Raw genomic sequence first — 16,421 nt, forward strand, 5'->3', positions numbered from 1 at the left:
TTTTCCAAATTAGAAAATTGCTTTTAAAATTGTTTTCTAACATAAGCAGAATATGAAATAATATTTCCTCTCATGGTAGCCTTAAAGGCATCCCATATATTTTCCATGGAGATTTCTTCTGATATATTAAATTGAAAAAAATTTGTTCATTTTTTATTTAAATTCTTCAAGGAACTTTGTATCCGCAAGCAATGTATTATCAAATCTCCATACAGATCCTCTGTTCTCTTGTTCATCTAATTGAAGTTCAATCCATATACCACCATGATCAGACAAAATAATTGGATCTATGGATGCTTTTATCACCTGCTGAACTATTTGAGTTGAGACAATAATATAATCAATTCTTGAAAAGGATTTATGAACATGTGAACAAAAGGAAAATTCCCGATCATTGAAATGAAGTATTCGCCATATATCTTTTAAATCACAAGAATATACCAACTTATCTAACCCTAATGATTTTATACATTTACTCATTTTTTTATCCATTAATGGATCCATAACAGCGTTAAAATCTCCAGCTACAACTACTTTTTCATTAACAGATCACATAGGACCTTCCAAAAAATCTTATAAATTTTCCCAGTATATCCATCTAATCCTGGGAATTTACCAGGTTTCAGATTTTTGATAATCCCCTCTACTTCAAAATCTGAAATGTGTTCATTTAGTATCTGCTTCCTGAATGATTTTTTTTTAATGTGCCTTATTTGATTTCCTGCTGTTTTTTATGCTTCCCTGTTTGTGATTTTTATTTATTTGGAGTATAAGCCTTTTTGAATGATTTCTAGTCACAAAAATGATATAAACACTTAAAAAATAGAGAGCACATGTTATTCACATTCAGAGTACACACTTATTGTACATGTGCAGTGGTTTGCACACTTTGTACATTATTGACACATGGGCTAAAAACAGAATTTGTGTGTTCTTCTCATTTTTGTTTGCCAATGACATGGGAAATGTTTCAAATAAATACACATATACCTGGCATATGGAGATAACCCTGTGGTCCTTGTCCTTGGCATGGAAGGACTGAGGCTGGTCCTCTGTTGCTAAACTCATTGTGTGTGGCTTCTTTATTTCCAGGGGCCATGCTGCATACGGCACAGCAATAAACCTCATCAACGGCAGCACCAGTGTAGGAGCTACCTATTTCATGACTTACCACACTGTGCTGAAGAACTCCTCTGACTTTATTGATGCCATGAAGAAAGCACGGAGTATAGCTGAAAACATCACAGAAGCCATGAACACCAAGGAGGCACATTCCCGTGTCTTCCCATACAGGTGCGATGAAGATAATTTAACACTGAATGGAAACTTATTTCCTATTTTTCCAATTATTAAAATTTTAGGAGTTTATCTGGATAAAAACTTATCTATGAGTGCTCAAGTTGATGCTCTAGTACAGAAAGGTTTTAATATGCTTTAGAAATTAAGAGCTATCGGAACTTATTTTAATTTTACTCCATTTAGGTTACTGGTACAATCTTTGGTTCTAAGCATTTTAGATTATTGTAACATAGCTCATTTGGCTTGTTATCAAAAAAATTTATGCAAATTATGTATAGTACAGATTACTGCAGTTTGGCTAATTTCAGACAGATCATGTGATACCTTATTTTAGAGAGCTACACTGTCTTCCTGTTGAGGCAAGGGTATTTTTCAAATTTGGATGTTTGTTATAAAGTCTCTCATGACCTTGCAGCAAGTTATTCAGTGGTTCAGTTTATATTTGCTTGTCCAACAGTAAGAGATTGTGTATATAAAAGATTCTTTCAGCATTTATTATCTTACCAAGCTGCTAGTTGGGACAGTGAATTTTGGCAATTGCTGGCTAGGTCTACCTCTTATGTACACTTTTTAGGACGTTATTGAAAGCTAACCTGTTTCTAAAAGTTCTGATTGTTGAGGCTTCTTTGTTTGTCAAACCAGATAGAACTGCAAGGTTTTACAGTATGCAAATGGGATTTTATGTTACGTACCTTGTATGTTACTCCGTCAGGAAAGCACCCACCCTAATTATGGTAGCAGTTATGGGAGTGGGCTCCATTTAGTGAAACGCAAATATGTACCATTGGCACACACCACATTCATATTGTGTTGAAGCAGCCATAGCACTGTGTGTTTTTCCAGAGCAGACAGTTTTTTTTCCTCAGGCTGTGTAGAAAATGGGATGTGTTCTTGTGCTTCTCTCTGGTCAACCAATACATCAACAGTTGGTAAGATTCCTGTATTTCTTGTTAGAACTGGGGTGATTTGATTCCGTTTCCTCTTTGTTTTCTACACAGCATTTTCTACGTCTTTTATGAACAATACCTCACCATTGTAGATGACACAATCTTCAATCTCTGCCTGTCCCTGGGGGCAATATTCTTGGTGACCACAGTCCTACTTGGGTTTGAGTTCTGGTCATCTATCATCATGTGTATCACAATTTCCATGATTCTCATCAACATGTTTGGCGTAATGTGGCTGTGGGGCATCAGTCTGAATGCTGTTACACTAGTCAACTTGGTTATGGTGAGTGATAATATTGTCTGTATTAAGAGTACCATTTGGTATAGATTCGGACATTCCTAGAGCACTGCTTTATCTTAAGCCTGTTGATGATATGTTAACCCTTTCAGGACCATAAGGATCGTAGGCCAATTTTTGTGGTTTTGACGACATTTTTATGGTAAAAAGGGCTTGCAGATGCCAAAAAAATTGATTTTTTTTGTGAAATATCATTATTTTTTTTAAAAAAAATCACACTTCTGGCTTATGGACAGTGTGGCAAGTGAATCTTCTCGTCAATCTGGCAACAACGCTAATGAATGAATGTCGGAACCAGTTTGTTTACATAAAGGCAGTATCATATGGAATCCGTACATATCAAATTTAGAACTGTAGACTATCCCAATCAAAATTTATAGGATTTTAAAGTTATGGGACAAATATGTCCCTTGGTCCTGAAAGGGTTAATCAGGTTTTCTATTCTGCCTTTACCTATTCAGTTCAAGGTCTGATTAAATTACAAGAAGTTGGGTCAGTTACCCAGGAATTTATAGTGGACAGTTTAACATGGGCATTCAATAGGGTTGCTAGTACAGGTAGATCAGTACAGGCAAAAAACTTTTACATTTTACTTTTAGATTACAAAAGTTGGATAGCTCTAAGTCTAATAGATGTTGGCACTGTAATCTGGAAGCAGGGACTTTTAGATCATTTATTATTCTTTTGTCCCTGTATCATGATCTTATTGAAATCAATTTGGTCACAAATTAATTCTTTATTAGAAAACCATGTAGCTTTATCATATGATACAATCCTATTTGGAATGTCAATGAGAAAAAAGAGTCAAATTTCATCAAATAATAAACTTTTATTAATAATGACAGGAGTCGCCATTTAACATATCACCAGAAATTGGAAAAATTGCACAAGACTTAATTACACCTTCTGGTGGAATTCATTATGCCATATATATAAGATGGAAAGAATAATTGCTATACAAAAAGGGAATTATAATAATTTTAAGAAGATTTGGGGGCCATTGGTAACTTATTGTAATGATTAGACACCTTTTTACATTGAAATTATAATTATGGGAGGGGGTATATAGTTATAATTATAGGTTTAATCAATATTTGTGAATATAGCATATGTATATTGAATTTAGATTATAATATCTGTGAAAATGGAGGGTGGGGGAGAGGGTAAATTTATGTATTTAGATGATATTAGAAAGAATTTCAAGTGATGTGTGTGATTCAATTTATGTAATATTGTATACTTGGTGGAAGATGGAAAAATGAATAGAGAATTGGGAAAAAAGATCAGTACAGGCAGTCCCCGGGTTAAGAATGTTACATTTTTAAAGCTGTTTACTTAAGTCTTAAGTATGTAACTCAGAACTTGTAGATTTTAAGATTCTTGCTGCTTATCTCTGCTCCCAGCAGACAAGAGCCAACTGTCCCTACCAGTGCTCCCTCTAAGGTGCAGCATCACAACCTCGCATTGTTCTTAATGTGGCCATGCATCATTTCTGAATCTGCTGCAGGAGAAGTGTAGGAGTCTATGCCCCACTGGAAATACTGTTCAGTGAAATCAAATGAAGCCACAACCACGTTCTTAAGTATGAGTCATACTTAAGTCATGCTTCTGTAACTCGGGGACTGCCTGTACAACTATTAATACAGTTATGTCATACTACTACTATTAGTAGTTACAAATACATAGTTACATGTACAAGTAGGTTATTGTTGGTTCTTTGTTTTGTCCCAGGAGTTGCATTAGGTGGTTTAGAGATGGGCTTTTACAATTAACATTTCAGTTACTTCAGGGTTGGCTCCCTGTCTTGGTACATAAATGCTTTTAGAAGTTTTCTGAACCCAAGATGAGATCATAGTGGAAGTGGAAGTTGGTTTCCAGCATTTTGCTAATTGATATTGGATGGATAAGGTGATGGTACAGATCAGCCAGATTACCATGTGTTCTTGATGGAGCCAAAGCACTTTTATCACTGGTAGATTTTATTGGTTTCAAGATGTAATTGCAACCATACATCTGCTTACCAGATTTCATCCTGGCTTCTCAACTGGGTGTATTTTGGAATGGATTCTTTTATTTCTAACATTGTGGGAGGTATTACCCTGCATGTTAAATGAGTATGCAACCCAAACAACTGGTTCATATAGTTCTCCTGATGGCTAAGGGTTAGTTCAAAAAGGGAACGAGTTGGGGAAAATATCAATTCGGTGTGGTTGAGAGCTACAATTTTGACAAGGCACTACTGTCTGTTGGAAATTTAACCATCTTTTATTTGACCTGGCAAAATTCCTCCTGTTCTTTTTTGTACTTCAACTCAAAGCCAGAGCTGGGCTCTAGTGTCATGAGCTTTCATTCACAATTATCCTGGCAACTTCCCTCCTATTTAAACCCTCCCTCTACAACCACTACCAACCCGGCACACACCAACACTCCTTTGAGAATCTTGTTAACCTAGTGGCTGGATTCAGAGCCCAAACAATAGCCAAGTCCTCAAGAACAGTGAATGCTACATCTGCAGCCTCCTTCAGGCCCTAGTTGGACTGGAAAGCTTGAAGAATCCGTTTGGGGGCAAAGTTGGAGCTTTCCCCACTGTGCCTGATCCTCTTTAATTGTAATTGTTACCATACCTTTGTGTAATCAGACTAGCATCCCTTGTACCTAGGGAATTTTTGTATGTTTTTAGGAGGGGAAGGAGGAAAAATGGTATCACCTGCCTAATTTTCTGCATATTAAGTACACGGAACCAATGGGCTCTATGAAGATGTAACCCTTATAATGTTCCCTTCTAGAGCTGTGGTATATCAGTGGAGTTCTGTAGCCATGTGACGAGAGCATTTTCTGTCAGCACAAAAAACAGCCGTGTGGAACGTGCAGAAGAGGCCCTTGCCCACATGGGAAGTTCAGTAAGTCATAGCTCTTTGTTACCTAGAGTTCAGAGCCCTGTTGATGTGCTCAGGCAGTGCCAGAACAGAACAAAAATGCACAGTTATTTGTAAACTGGCTGTAAGACACTTTGGTTTGTTCTAAATGAATATACACAACCAGTGGCGTACCTGGGGTGGTGGGGCTCCTACCCTGTCGCTTGCATGCCCTTTCCCCATACCTTTTTATCTTCAGTGTAAGCAGCCAAAGTAGCTGCTCGCATCAGCTTCGGTGCTGTCTGATGTCACTTCCTAGGCATGGGTCCAGGAAGTGACGTCAGAGAGCGCCAAAGCTGACGTGAGCAGCTACTCCTTAGCTGCTCACGCCAAAGATAAAGAGATGTGGGAGGGAAGGGTCGTATGCATGCACAGCATGGGGACAAAGAGGAGGGGTGCCAGTATGGACTGCCCCCCTCTTAAGCCACTGTACACAGCCATTCTGTTAAATCTGAGCTGAGTATTTGTTGAGTAAACCAAGATTGATGTAATGAAGGATAAGGCATAATAATTAGAGTATTAAATCCTACATCTGTTGAGGGGTACACACAGTCTCAGAAATAACTGGTTTTACAGCCTGGACTACTGTCGCACATGCTTGAAGTCTGTGAAGTCACCACCTTCTCCACTCTCACCATTATGAATTTTGGTGAATTGGCATTCAGATTGTCCGTCAGCAACGTGCAAGGGCTGCTAATGCTGTCAAAACACAAACAGCTCCCCAGAAAAGATTTTATGAGTGGGGTCAATGGCTCTGGTAAAATGTTTCAATAAAAAGGAAATTTAAGCAGCCCAAAAAAGAAATACAGTAATGAAGAGTCTCGGGAACAAACAAGTTCATAGTGTGAATAATCAAGTGCACATCTTATTGCATGGATGTGTTGGGGTGGTTAATTTACTTGAGCAGAACTAGATGCTTTGTTGAATTATCACTACATTTGCTTTATAAACTCCAGCTGTATTTGGCAAGTTTTATTTTCCGCAGAGGAAAGCTGGCGTGCATAATGAGGAAGGTAGTCATCTGCCTAGCTGCAAAAATAAGGGGAAAAAAATAGGAAGAGGGCGCAGTTCTCATGCATCCAGATTCAAAGAATACAGACAAACTCTCAAAAACAACAAACCAAAGCATTAGCTATAAAAATGTTAAAGCTTAGCCTTAGATGATAACAGGAAATGTTGCTTCATCTTAATTTGTAACCCTGGAATACAAGAGCAGTCACTGAAGAATTTACTGTTCAGGACAAGTGTCTCACAGGTCTCTTTTATCTACCAGGTGTTCAGTGGTATCACGCTGACCAAGTTTGGAGGTATTGTGGTTTTGGCATTTTCCAAATCCCAGATATTCCAAATCTTTTACTTCAGAATGTATTTGGCTATGGTGCTATTTGGAGCCACACATGGATTAATATTCCTACCTGTCTTCCTCAGCTATGTAGGTAAGTGTGTGTATTTTTATCTGACTTCAAAAAGACCACACCTGAGCAGGAGCTTAAATTTTGTTTGCACAATATGTAATTCAGAAATTATCATGCATCCAGATTTGCAATTTGTATACATCATGCTCTGATGTTAAGGAAACGGGACTGGGACTTGTATGCCACTCAACCACTCAAAGCGGTTTATATACAGGTATGTCAAGCATTTTCCCTCTCTGTCCTGGTAGGTTCACAACCTATCTAATAATGTACCTGGGGCAGTAGAGGATTAAGTGACTTGACCAGGGTCACAGGGAGCAGTGTAGAGTTTGAACCCACAACCTTGGTGCTGAGGTTGTAGGCTCTAACTAGTACACCATTCTCCTCCTTAAAGAGAGGGTATCTTTCATATTTCCAAATGGCAAGTAACTGAACCCCGGCAATCAGTTCTGAAAGAAGCCGAAACCTGTTATGGATACTTTTGAGTGAAGGTTTTACTTCTGAAGGCTTTCCAGCTTTATTTTAGGTTCAGCTGATAAATGGCTAGTAGACAAGATGCCACCTGAAAGTTTTACAACACAGTTGTCAATGTTGCTAAATAACATCTCAGTCCCACACTTAAAATTAGCATAGTGGCAATTGTATATTCTCCAAGAAAGTTTTTTTTATGCTGATGATGTGGGTGGAGGAGGCTTGAGCATTTATGCCCTGCTGGAACAAACCAGAGGCTTTTTCTTCTGTTGAGTTAATACTCTCAGCCTTACAAGTGGAGCAAGTTTGTGATTATTATTGATTTATTCACTTTCACTTTTTGTAGATTTAGTAATAAAAGATGAAATTATTTTTAAGTGGCTTAATTTACAGGGGCTGCACTGTTTTAACCTCTAGCTACAGGTGCTGACTCAGTTGAGTCAGTTCATGCTATCAATGTTTGTGCATTTGTCCCCACCCCCTCACACACTTTTTTTTTTTACTGCTGCAGTGCCTCCTATCTTCATCATCTTATGCAACTGTGTATAGTACTATAAGACCCTAGTCAGCCCTGGTTTCATCCCGAACCCTCTGCACGCCAAACAGAAGTATTAAGTAGGTGTGTGGAGGCAGCTCAGTGACAATTGTTGAGGCCCTGAGCTGCCCTTCTATTCCTCAATGCTGATAAGGGATGCATTGTTCACAGGCCCTGGAAAACTCATTAGTGACAAATAATGGGCCCCTTGTTAAAGACACTTATTGGACTGGCTGAACAAGATGAAGAGCTATTAAAAAAAACCCCAAACAAACAGGAGCAAACCCAAAGTCAGCCCTCTGTAATACCAATACTGGTGCTGTTTTTATTTTATATTTGTAAAATATTATGGGTGCTACATCTCCCTCTGCTAGGCTAATTGTCTACCTTTATTCCACTAAAAAGTGCAAAATTACCTGCTTTGAAGTGAGAGTGCAAGCTAAATAACTTAAGTTTGTTGTATTAGGAATAAAATTGGGTAAGTGCTAGCCCTACTCATCCTGATCTGTTCATATGCTAAAGTTTGTATATTAATATTATACTTGGCCTTTATCTTTATTAAAACTTGATATATTATGCTTTCAAAGCAGATTAATACAATGTTAAATCATACAAATACTGATACAGGTTATTATACCTAATCTTCAAAAATGATCCTGTCAGAGCACCTGAACATGGCTTTGGTTTCCCCACCTTATCTTGGCTTAAGTATTCTGGGAGATCGGTTTTGCTCCTGTGAGCTGCTTATCCCACTTAAAGGCAGTATTTATATTTTTAGCATGAATTAAATTATCAACACTGAAAATCAGGTTGTTGTAGATGGAGCTCATCATCATTTGTTCTTTCTTTTAGGGCCCTCTGTAAATAAAGCTAAAATTCAGGCCACCCAAGCAAGCTACAAGGGCACAGAAAGAGAGAGATTGCTGCACTTCTAACCCTTCCAGCTAAGGGAATGTATGACTCTTGACTACTCCATGAACAAAAGAAAAAGCAATAGCTGCTTTACTCCTCTGACCTGACCTCTGGCTCTACTTCAACACAACCCTGAATCAAGGACTATTCTATACTTAAACAGCATGTGCAGTGTTCAACAAGTATTACCATATGACAAGATACAACATGGAAACAAAAAAACTGCATTTTTCATAAATATTTATATTAGGATTGGATTTTTTTCTAGTAAATTGAAATGTACATTTTTTAACTGCCGGTCAATGCAATATTGCTACTCCTTTATTGTAAGGAGTAAAGTCTATAAATAGTTTTACAATGGAACAAGACAGACTTTATTATATACACTAGCAACATTTTTGTAATTCAAAAAAGGAACAGTCTTGAGCAATAAATTAAACTTTATACACTTTGTTCATGTAGCATAGCAGCTGCTGTCAGAAATTTGGTAGATTTTGTTGGCAGTTTAGTCTCCAAATAACTGCTTGAAAAAAAGGACATGCTCTCCACAGTGTTCTCCTGGAAAACAAAACCCACATGTCAAAAAAAAAAGGACTGGAATCATTTTGTATTAAAAAAAAAAAAATTTGATCCTGGAGACTTTTTATAAGACCTTCTACCCATTTCTGTTCAATGTGAGATAACCCATCTGATTGCAGTAGTGTATAAATTAACAAATATTTTTATAATAAAGATGAAATTAAGTATGGATTGTACAAAAGCCTGGCTGCCCAGTTGCTCTGTTCCTTGTAAGATCTATATCTCTCTGGTGTTAACCACCACTGTGTGGCCTCTCTTCCAACCCTACAGATGAATGCTAGAGTGATCATCTGTGCTGGCAGCAAGGGGCTGCCGCCAGCACTGTATCTTAATAGATAGTGTCCTGCTGCTCAAAATAAACCAACAAAGAGAATGAGCAAGGCAACTTTTATCTCTTGGGACTGAAGTTCAGGACTGTCTGTACCGTTTAGTACTTTTGGACTGGTTAATGAAACAAGCCATACAGCTGGTCGTCCTCCTTGCCATAACTTCAGACAGGGGGGTGGGGGGTGGGGAATCAGTAATTAACCTGCTTTGAGAATGCTGGGGCTTTTGGCTTCAACAGCCCTTCTAGCACACCCGTGACATCTTCAGCTGAGTCCATATCAAGGTCTCATGACTTAGAAAAGCGCCTCTTGGAATGGCAGAGCCTTAGTCAATCAGTTTTTCAACATGCGGTATGTGTACCCTTAGAGGTATGGGGCCTGGTGACCGTGTAGGGGAATCCATGCCTGCCCCCCCCCCTCCAAAGCCAATGAAGTTACAGCAAACTCCATGCTGGGACAGCGCAGGCAGCGACTCTGAAACCTCTTGTCCAATGTCAGAGGGAAGGCTTGTGGGCTAACCATGTGCAGCATGTGAATCGCTGGTCGTGACATCCCTGCAGAGTTCACTGAGGATGGAGGGAGCGAGTGTAGGTCTAACAAGTAACGGGGTTGGGAGGGGGGCAGGTAGGGAGGGAGGTATCCCCAGTAGTGGCTTCAGTGGGGGCAAAGAGGGGGGTACTAACTTGGGACAGAGGTGGGAGGGAATAGAAAGTGAGAATTGTTGAGCATGAGTATGAGTGAGAGATGGTGCACATGGGGAAAGGAAAACGGCATAGAGAGGAATGAGGTAGAGCTGCATTGGGAATAGAAGGATGAGAGGGAGAAATGTTGGATATGGTGGTGGAGGGGATGTAAGGGGGAGGAATATTGGACATAGTGATAGAGGGAGAGATGCAACATGGTGTTGGAGAGGGGAGATAGGAGAAATGGGCATGGGGCTAGTAGGCAGTGGTGAAAAATACACATGATCTGAGAGATATGAGAGAGGGAGGGAGAGATGCCTGGATCTCTCAAGACAGATGGACAGTGAGAGAGAGAAAGATGCTGCCAATAGGGGTGGAGGATAGAGGAAGAAAAGTTGGACTCAGAGGGACAGAGAGAAATGTTGGTTAGGAAAGGGAATGAGGTCCGGAGGGGAAGTGTGCAGGAGGCAGAAAGAAAGAAATATTGGATGCAAAGAAGGAAGTGCAACCGAGAACCGAGACTCATGAAATCTCCAGACAACAAAGGTAGGAAAATGTATTTTATTTTCAATTTAGTGCTCAAATGTGTTAAGTTGTGAGAATTTATATCTGTTGTCCAGATTTGTCTATTTTTCTATAGTTGTCACTGAAGTGACATTGTATATTTTAAAGTCATCTGCAGTGTTCTCCCTAGCGCTTTTTAGGTGAGCACCCAGCTGTCATCGCAGTCGCAAATCCTGCTGCTGCCTATGCCGCCACTCAAACATTTTTTAAAACCCCTCTCACTGGCTTGGGGATTCCCCGGACTGACACGGCACAGCCTCAAGTTCTGTGTTCGATTCCGGCCAAAGAAAGTAAAAAAAAGAAAACCCCTCCCCCAAAAACCAGACGATTTTTCAAATCCTCCCCGTTAACACTAGCCTGGACTAGCAGCAGCACCACTCTCTCCTTATTGTTATTTGCCTGACAGCTGCAGTAGTGTTATCAAATCGATTCCCTTCTGCAGCCTCGGGGATTTTGCTAGGCCGCCCCATCTCTGATGATGCAACTTCCTTCTTCCTCGGAGGTAGGACGGCCTAGCAGAGGCCCCGAGGCTGCTGGAGGGAATTGACTCGCTAAAGCTACGGCAGCAGTGGTAGAGGAGAGTGGAAGGGGGAAGAGCAGTGGAGGAGGAGGGGGGATGGGGAAGAGAAATGCTGCTTCTGCACCCAATTGGGGAGAGAGAGAGAGGTAAGGAGGGAGAAGGAAGACCAGGAAGGGAGAGGAGAGGAAAGATGCCAAGACCATGGGAGGGAGGGAAAGGAAAGGCGATACTAGACCATGGAGGGAGAGATATCAGGGCATGGAGAGGAAGGAGACAGATGCCAGAACAGGGGAAAGGAAGGAGGGAGGGAGAAAAAGGAAGGAGAAGAGAGCCAGGGCAAGGGGGAGGGAAGGGAAACTAAGGAGACAAATGCCAGAGCATAAAGGGAGAGATAAGAGAGGAGAGCGATGCCAGGGCATGGAGGGAAGGAAAGAAGAAGAGAGAGATGCCAGAGCATACGGGAGGGAGTGGAGACAGAAAAATGGAGAGGGGATGAAACTGAAATGAATCATGTACAAAGGAGAGAAAGGGCACAGAATATACAGTTTATTGAAGTGACATAAAAAGAGGGAAGATGGAAGAGAAAGAGGGCGGACAGTGGATGGAAGGGGCAAAGATAGTAAGACAATTGGAAAGGATTTGGAAAAAAACAGGAAAATTGATAGACTGGAATAATTGGAGATCCAATGTAAAAATCTACAAACAATTGATAAAAGCAAAATGTAAAGCATTTTACTCATCCAAAATTGAATCATCTAATAGTTTAAAGGGTATCAATACAAAAGAACTGTTCAATTTGGTTACAAATTTATTTGACACTACACGCTACACTCAGTTTACGCATAATATTAAGCTACCTTCAGCAAATGATTTAGCACAGTATTTTGATTTAAAAATTTAAGAAATAACTTCGACAAATATGTATGAATATCAAATATTTTAACATGCAAGGAAATGTAATACCAGAGGACATGATTTGGAGTTCCTTTTCATGATTTAAAATGGAATAGTTATATCAAATTATATAACAAGTATGCTAAATCATACTGTGTTTTGGACTCTTTTCCCCCCAGAAATCATGAAAGCAGCTCCATTAGATTTCAAACTAAATTTGCTGAATTATTTGAATGATAATTTAAAGAATGGAAAATTCCTTGCCAATAATGGTCACATTATAATAACTCCAAAATTATAATAATATAATAATACATTATAATAATTCCAAAAAACTGTAAAGAATCATTAGCAACAACTTATAGGCCAGTAGCATCCATTCAATTTTTTGTAAAAATCATGGAAGGATTGGTACATATTCAACTGATGGAATATCTCGCTCAGTTCTCTCTTCTGCATGAAACTCAATTTGGCTTTAGACATTTGTTTAGCATTGAGACAGTAATTGTGGCCATTTTGGATAATTTACATCTCCTACTCAGTAGGGGCCTTAATGCCCTGATTATGCAATTTGATATGAGTTCTGCCTTTGATTTAGTGGACCACGGGAAATTGTTACATTGCTTAGATGCAATTGGTATCAGAGGAGAGGTGTTGGACTGGTTTTGAGGTTTTCTTATGTCTCGCACCTATCAAGTATGTTTTAACTATGATCTTTCTGGTACTTGGAGTAATCCATCTGGTGTGCTGCAGAGATCACCATTATCCCCATTGGTTTTTAATGTCTATAAGTCATCATTAGGTAAGCAATTGTCCCAATTGGGGATAAAAGTATTTAGTTACGCAGATGATTTTACGATCATTATTCCATTCGCTACCTCTCTCTCTCTCTCTCTGAAGTCATCCCTAACGCAACAGAGGTATTAAATTTGATGGAGCAATGGATGACCGATTTTAGACTGAAACTTAATTCAGAAAAAACAAAATTTTTTTGTAGCTTCATCACACCCGTTTGATACTAAAACATCATTGTGTATCAATAAACTTAGGGCTCCTTTTACAAAGACACGATAGGGCCTTAATGCGCGGAATAGCACGCGCTAGCCACTACCACCTCCTCTCGAGCAGGCAGTAGTTTTTTGGCTAGCGCATGCTAATCCAGTGCGTGCGCTAAAAACACTAGCGCATTTTTGTAAAAGGAGCTCTTAGTTAACTATTCAATCTACGATGAAGGTTTTAGGTGTAATACTGGACCAGGGTTTAACTATGAAGGACCGGGTGGACTCTGGTTAGAAAGGGTTTTTTTACTCTTTGGAAGCTTTGGTCCATTAGAGTATATTTTGACGTTTCATCATTTAGAATTTTGGTACAATCCCTTATATTAAGTCAACTAGATTACTGTAATATCACCTATTTAGCAATTTCTCAGAAGAATATGCAGCAATTACGATTGGTGCAAAACACGTCAGGTTGATTTTTGGGCTGAAAGAAATTTGATCATGTAACACCTTCATATCGACTTCTATGTTGGCTGCCGATGGAGGCGCATGTGAAATTTAAGCTTGGCTGTTTATGTTTTAAGGTTTTATTTGGGTTAGCTCCTAAATATATAACTGACCTTTTTTCTTTTTCAACCAATAGACACTTGAATTTTGTTTCCCCACAGGTTAGAGGATGTAAACTTAAATATCATCAACATCTTTTTTCGTATCAGGCAGCATTATGGGGTAAAGATTTGGAAAAATTGCTTTTGCATACTAATACTTATGAGGAATTTAGGAGACACCTAAAAACATATTTGTTCTTGAAGCACTTAGGTAGCTGATTTGCAAAATCTTATACAATAATTGATCTTTAAGGTTTTTAGTTACTAGTTTTTAACATCTAATAATAATAATAATAAAAGTTTATATACCGTAGGACAGTATATAAACTGCGGTATATAAACTTTTATTATTATTATTAGATGTTGCATGGAAGGGAGAGAGGACAAACATATAGAAAGAAAAGAGTGAAGAGTAGATGATTCAGAATGCCGCGGCCAAGCTCATCTTCGCTAAAAGTAAATTTGACCATGTCTCCCCGCTCCTGGCCAAGCTCCACTGGCTTCCGATAATCGCCAGGGTCCACTATAAACCTCCCTCCCTTTATCCCTCTTTCTTGGAATTCCTCAAACCCTAATATCACCAGATCCTCCCACAAATTAAAACTATCCTTCCCCTCGTTAAAAAGCATTTCCCACACAGGAAAGCTAGGGACCTCCCTCCACTTCAAAATCACTGAGCTCTGGAACAACCTTACCTCCCCTCTTCGGAACTTGAGCTCTCTCCAAGTTTTCCGCAAACATCTGAAAACCTGGCTTTTCTCAAAAAATGTAAGTCTCCCTCCAACTTAGGAATAAAGGAAACTCTTATATCTTGGCATCCCAAGTCCTCTAAATTTTCTTCACACTTCAACCTCTAACCCTCTGTTGTAGTTCCTTCCTATTTCTCCTACTGTAAACTGCGTTGAGCTCTACGAATGTGGAGATGATGCGGTATACAAACCTAAGGATTAGATTAGATTAGATGATTAAAGCAGAAACTACAAAAGGTAGAAAATTTTTTTTGTTGCTTTACATAGAATCTCAAGTAGTATTGTAACTGTATTGATAAAACTTTATAAATAGGATATGGAAATAAGGCAATTTCTTTCCTCAGGTCAGGACAGGATACCATAACAGCATTTTACTGTACCGTCTTGAAGAACGATTTGGCCTCCGAAAGCTAATTGAAAAATGGATTAGTCCAATAAAATGGTATTTTCTTATTTCTTGTAATTTGTTTTATTTCTATTTGTTAATTTTTAAAGTGGTGATTATGTATCAGTTTTCAAATTTACATCTACTGTCTCTATATTTTGCACAGTATTAGTGGACATGTGTCACTGTTTCTGTGGTGTTGCATTAGCTTAACTATTGTCTACCTGTTTCTATTTTTAATTTGTGATTATTCCATATTGGGTGAGGGTGTTTCTGTGTTCTGTATGTATGAAAAGGACATGGTTTTCTGTTAGTATCGACTGTACAAAATCAATTGACTGTTCAGGATCTGGTTTGTTTAGTTTTACAATGCGTGTGTTGGTGTTCTAGTGCTCACTGCAGTGTTTAAGATGATGCCTTTTCCTAGGTGCACCCTTGTTGTGTGGCTCATGGATTCTTACTAAAAATAACTTTTTTTTATCTAGAGGGGGTTGTTAAAAAATGATCAGCACTGGCTGTCATACTAGGTACGACACTGGATTTAATGACCCTATTCTAACCACCAAATTTCCCTGTCCTGCCTCACCTGGCTACTTTTTCACACCACCCAGCTGGAAAAAATTTATGGGGAGAACACTTATTTGCATTGACCTCCTTTGAAAATGGGCAGGATGGGCCATTTGGCCTTTATCTGCCGTCAAGTTTCTATAACAATTTCTCTGCATACAGTGTGCTTTGTGTTTTTAATTTTGTGGTTACCATTATGTATTAAAATTATATTGTGTGTATATGAAAAATGAATGGAAGAAATTGCATTGCAATTAGTACTATTATTATGGGGGTGGAGTCTGTGGCAGAGCTTGGGCGGGTCTGGGGAGCAGAATGGGCAGGGGTACTCAAGTTGTTATTTGTTAGGCTTAGGGGGTACTTGGCTTAAACCACCAGGGTTTGTAAAGTAGGCCTGAAGAAGGGTGTATGTATTTTCCTTTTTGGGGAGGGAAGACTGCTCCTGGTCTGGGGAGTATGCTATAGGGACAAAGCACAAAATTTTCTGTTTTAGCAAATACTGAAGCAAGGCCGAATACTGATTTTCAGCTGGTTTTGATATCAAAACTGGAATTTGGTCGCCTCTGAAAAAAAAGACCTTTTGGAGGATTTGTTGGAGAGTTACGGTGATTAAAATATTAAGAAGAGATTGCTGGTCAGTTGTAAGAGAATCGTTAATAGCTAGAGATCTAAAAAGAAGGATATCCAGAGAAAGAATAGATTGAATTGGGAGGATACTTTTAATGGTATTCCAGAAGGGGACAAGAAGGGGGCAAG

At 39.0% G+C, this 16,421-nt stretch overlaps 2 protein-coding genes across 2 annotated transcripts in view; one reads left to right on the forward strand and one right to left on the reverse strand.

Annotated features, from left to right (window-relative positions):
- NPC1 (NPC intracellular cholesterol transporter 1) overlaps positions 1 to 9,467 on the forward strand; it is a 127,307-nt gene extending 117,840 nt beyond the window's left edge. Inside the window, exons 21-25 of the mRNA XM_033933875.1 lie at positions 1,093 to 1,293; positions 2,298 to 2,529; positions 5,331 to 5,444; positions 6,733 to 6,895; positions 8,733 to 9,467. Coding sequence (XP_033789766.1) covers positions 1,093 to 1,293; positions 2,298 to 2,529; positions 5,331 to 5,444; positions 6,733 to 6,895; positions 8,733 to 8,815 — 793 coding nt within the window. The 3' untranslated portion in view covers positions 8,816 to 9,467. The remainder of the gene's footprint in view (positions 1 to 1,092; positions 1,294 to 2,297; positions 2,530 to 5,330; positions 5,445 to 6,732; positions 6,896 to 8,732) is intronic.
- Positions 9,058 to 16,421, reverse strand: part of RMC1 (regulator of MON1-CCZ1) — a 136,121-nt gene continuing 128,757 nt past the window's right edge. The window contains exon 20 of the mRNA XM_033933877.1: positions 9,058 to 9,350. Coding sequence (XP_033789768.1) covers positions 9,298 to 9,350 — 53 coding nt within the window. The 3' untranslated portion in view covers positions 9,058 to 9,297. The remainder of the gene's footprint in view (positions 9,351 to 16,421) is intronic.

The sequence above is a fragment of the Geotrypetes seraphini genome, chromosome 2, assembly GCF_902459505.1.
Source record: "Geotrypetes seraphini chromosome 2, aGeoSer1.1, whole genome shotgun sequence".
NCBI lineage: Eukaryota > Metazoa > Chordata > Amphibia > Gymnophiona > Dermophiidae > Geotrypetes > Geotrypetes seraphini.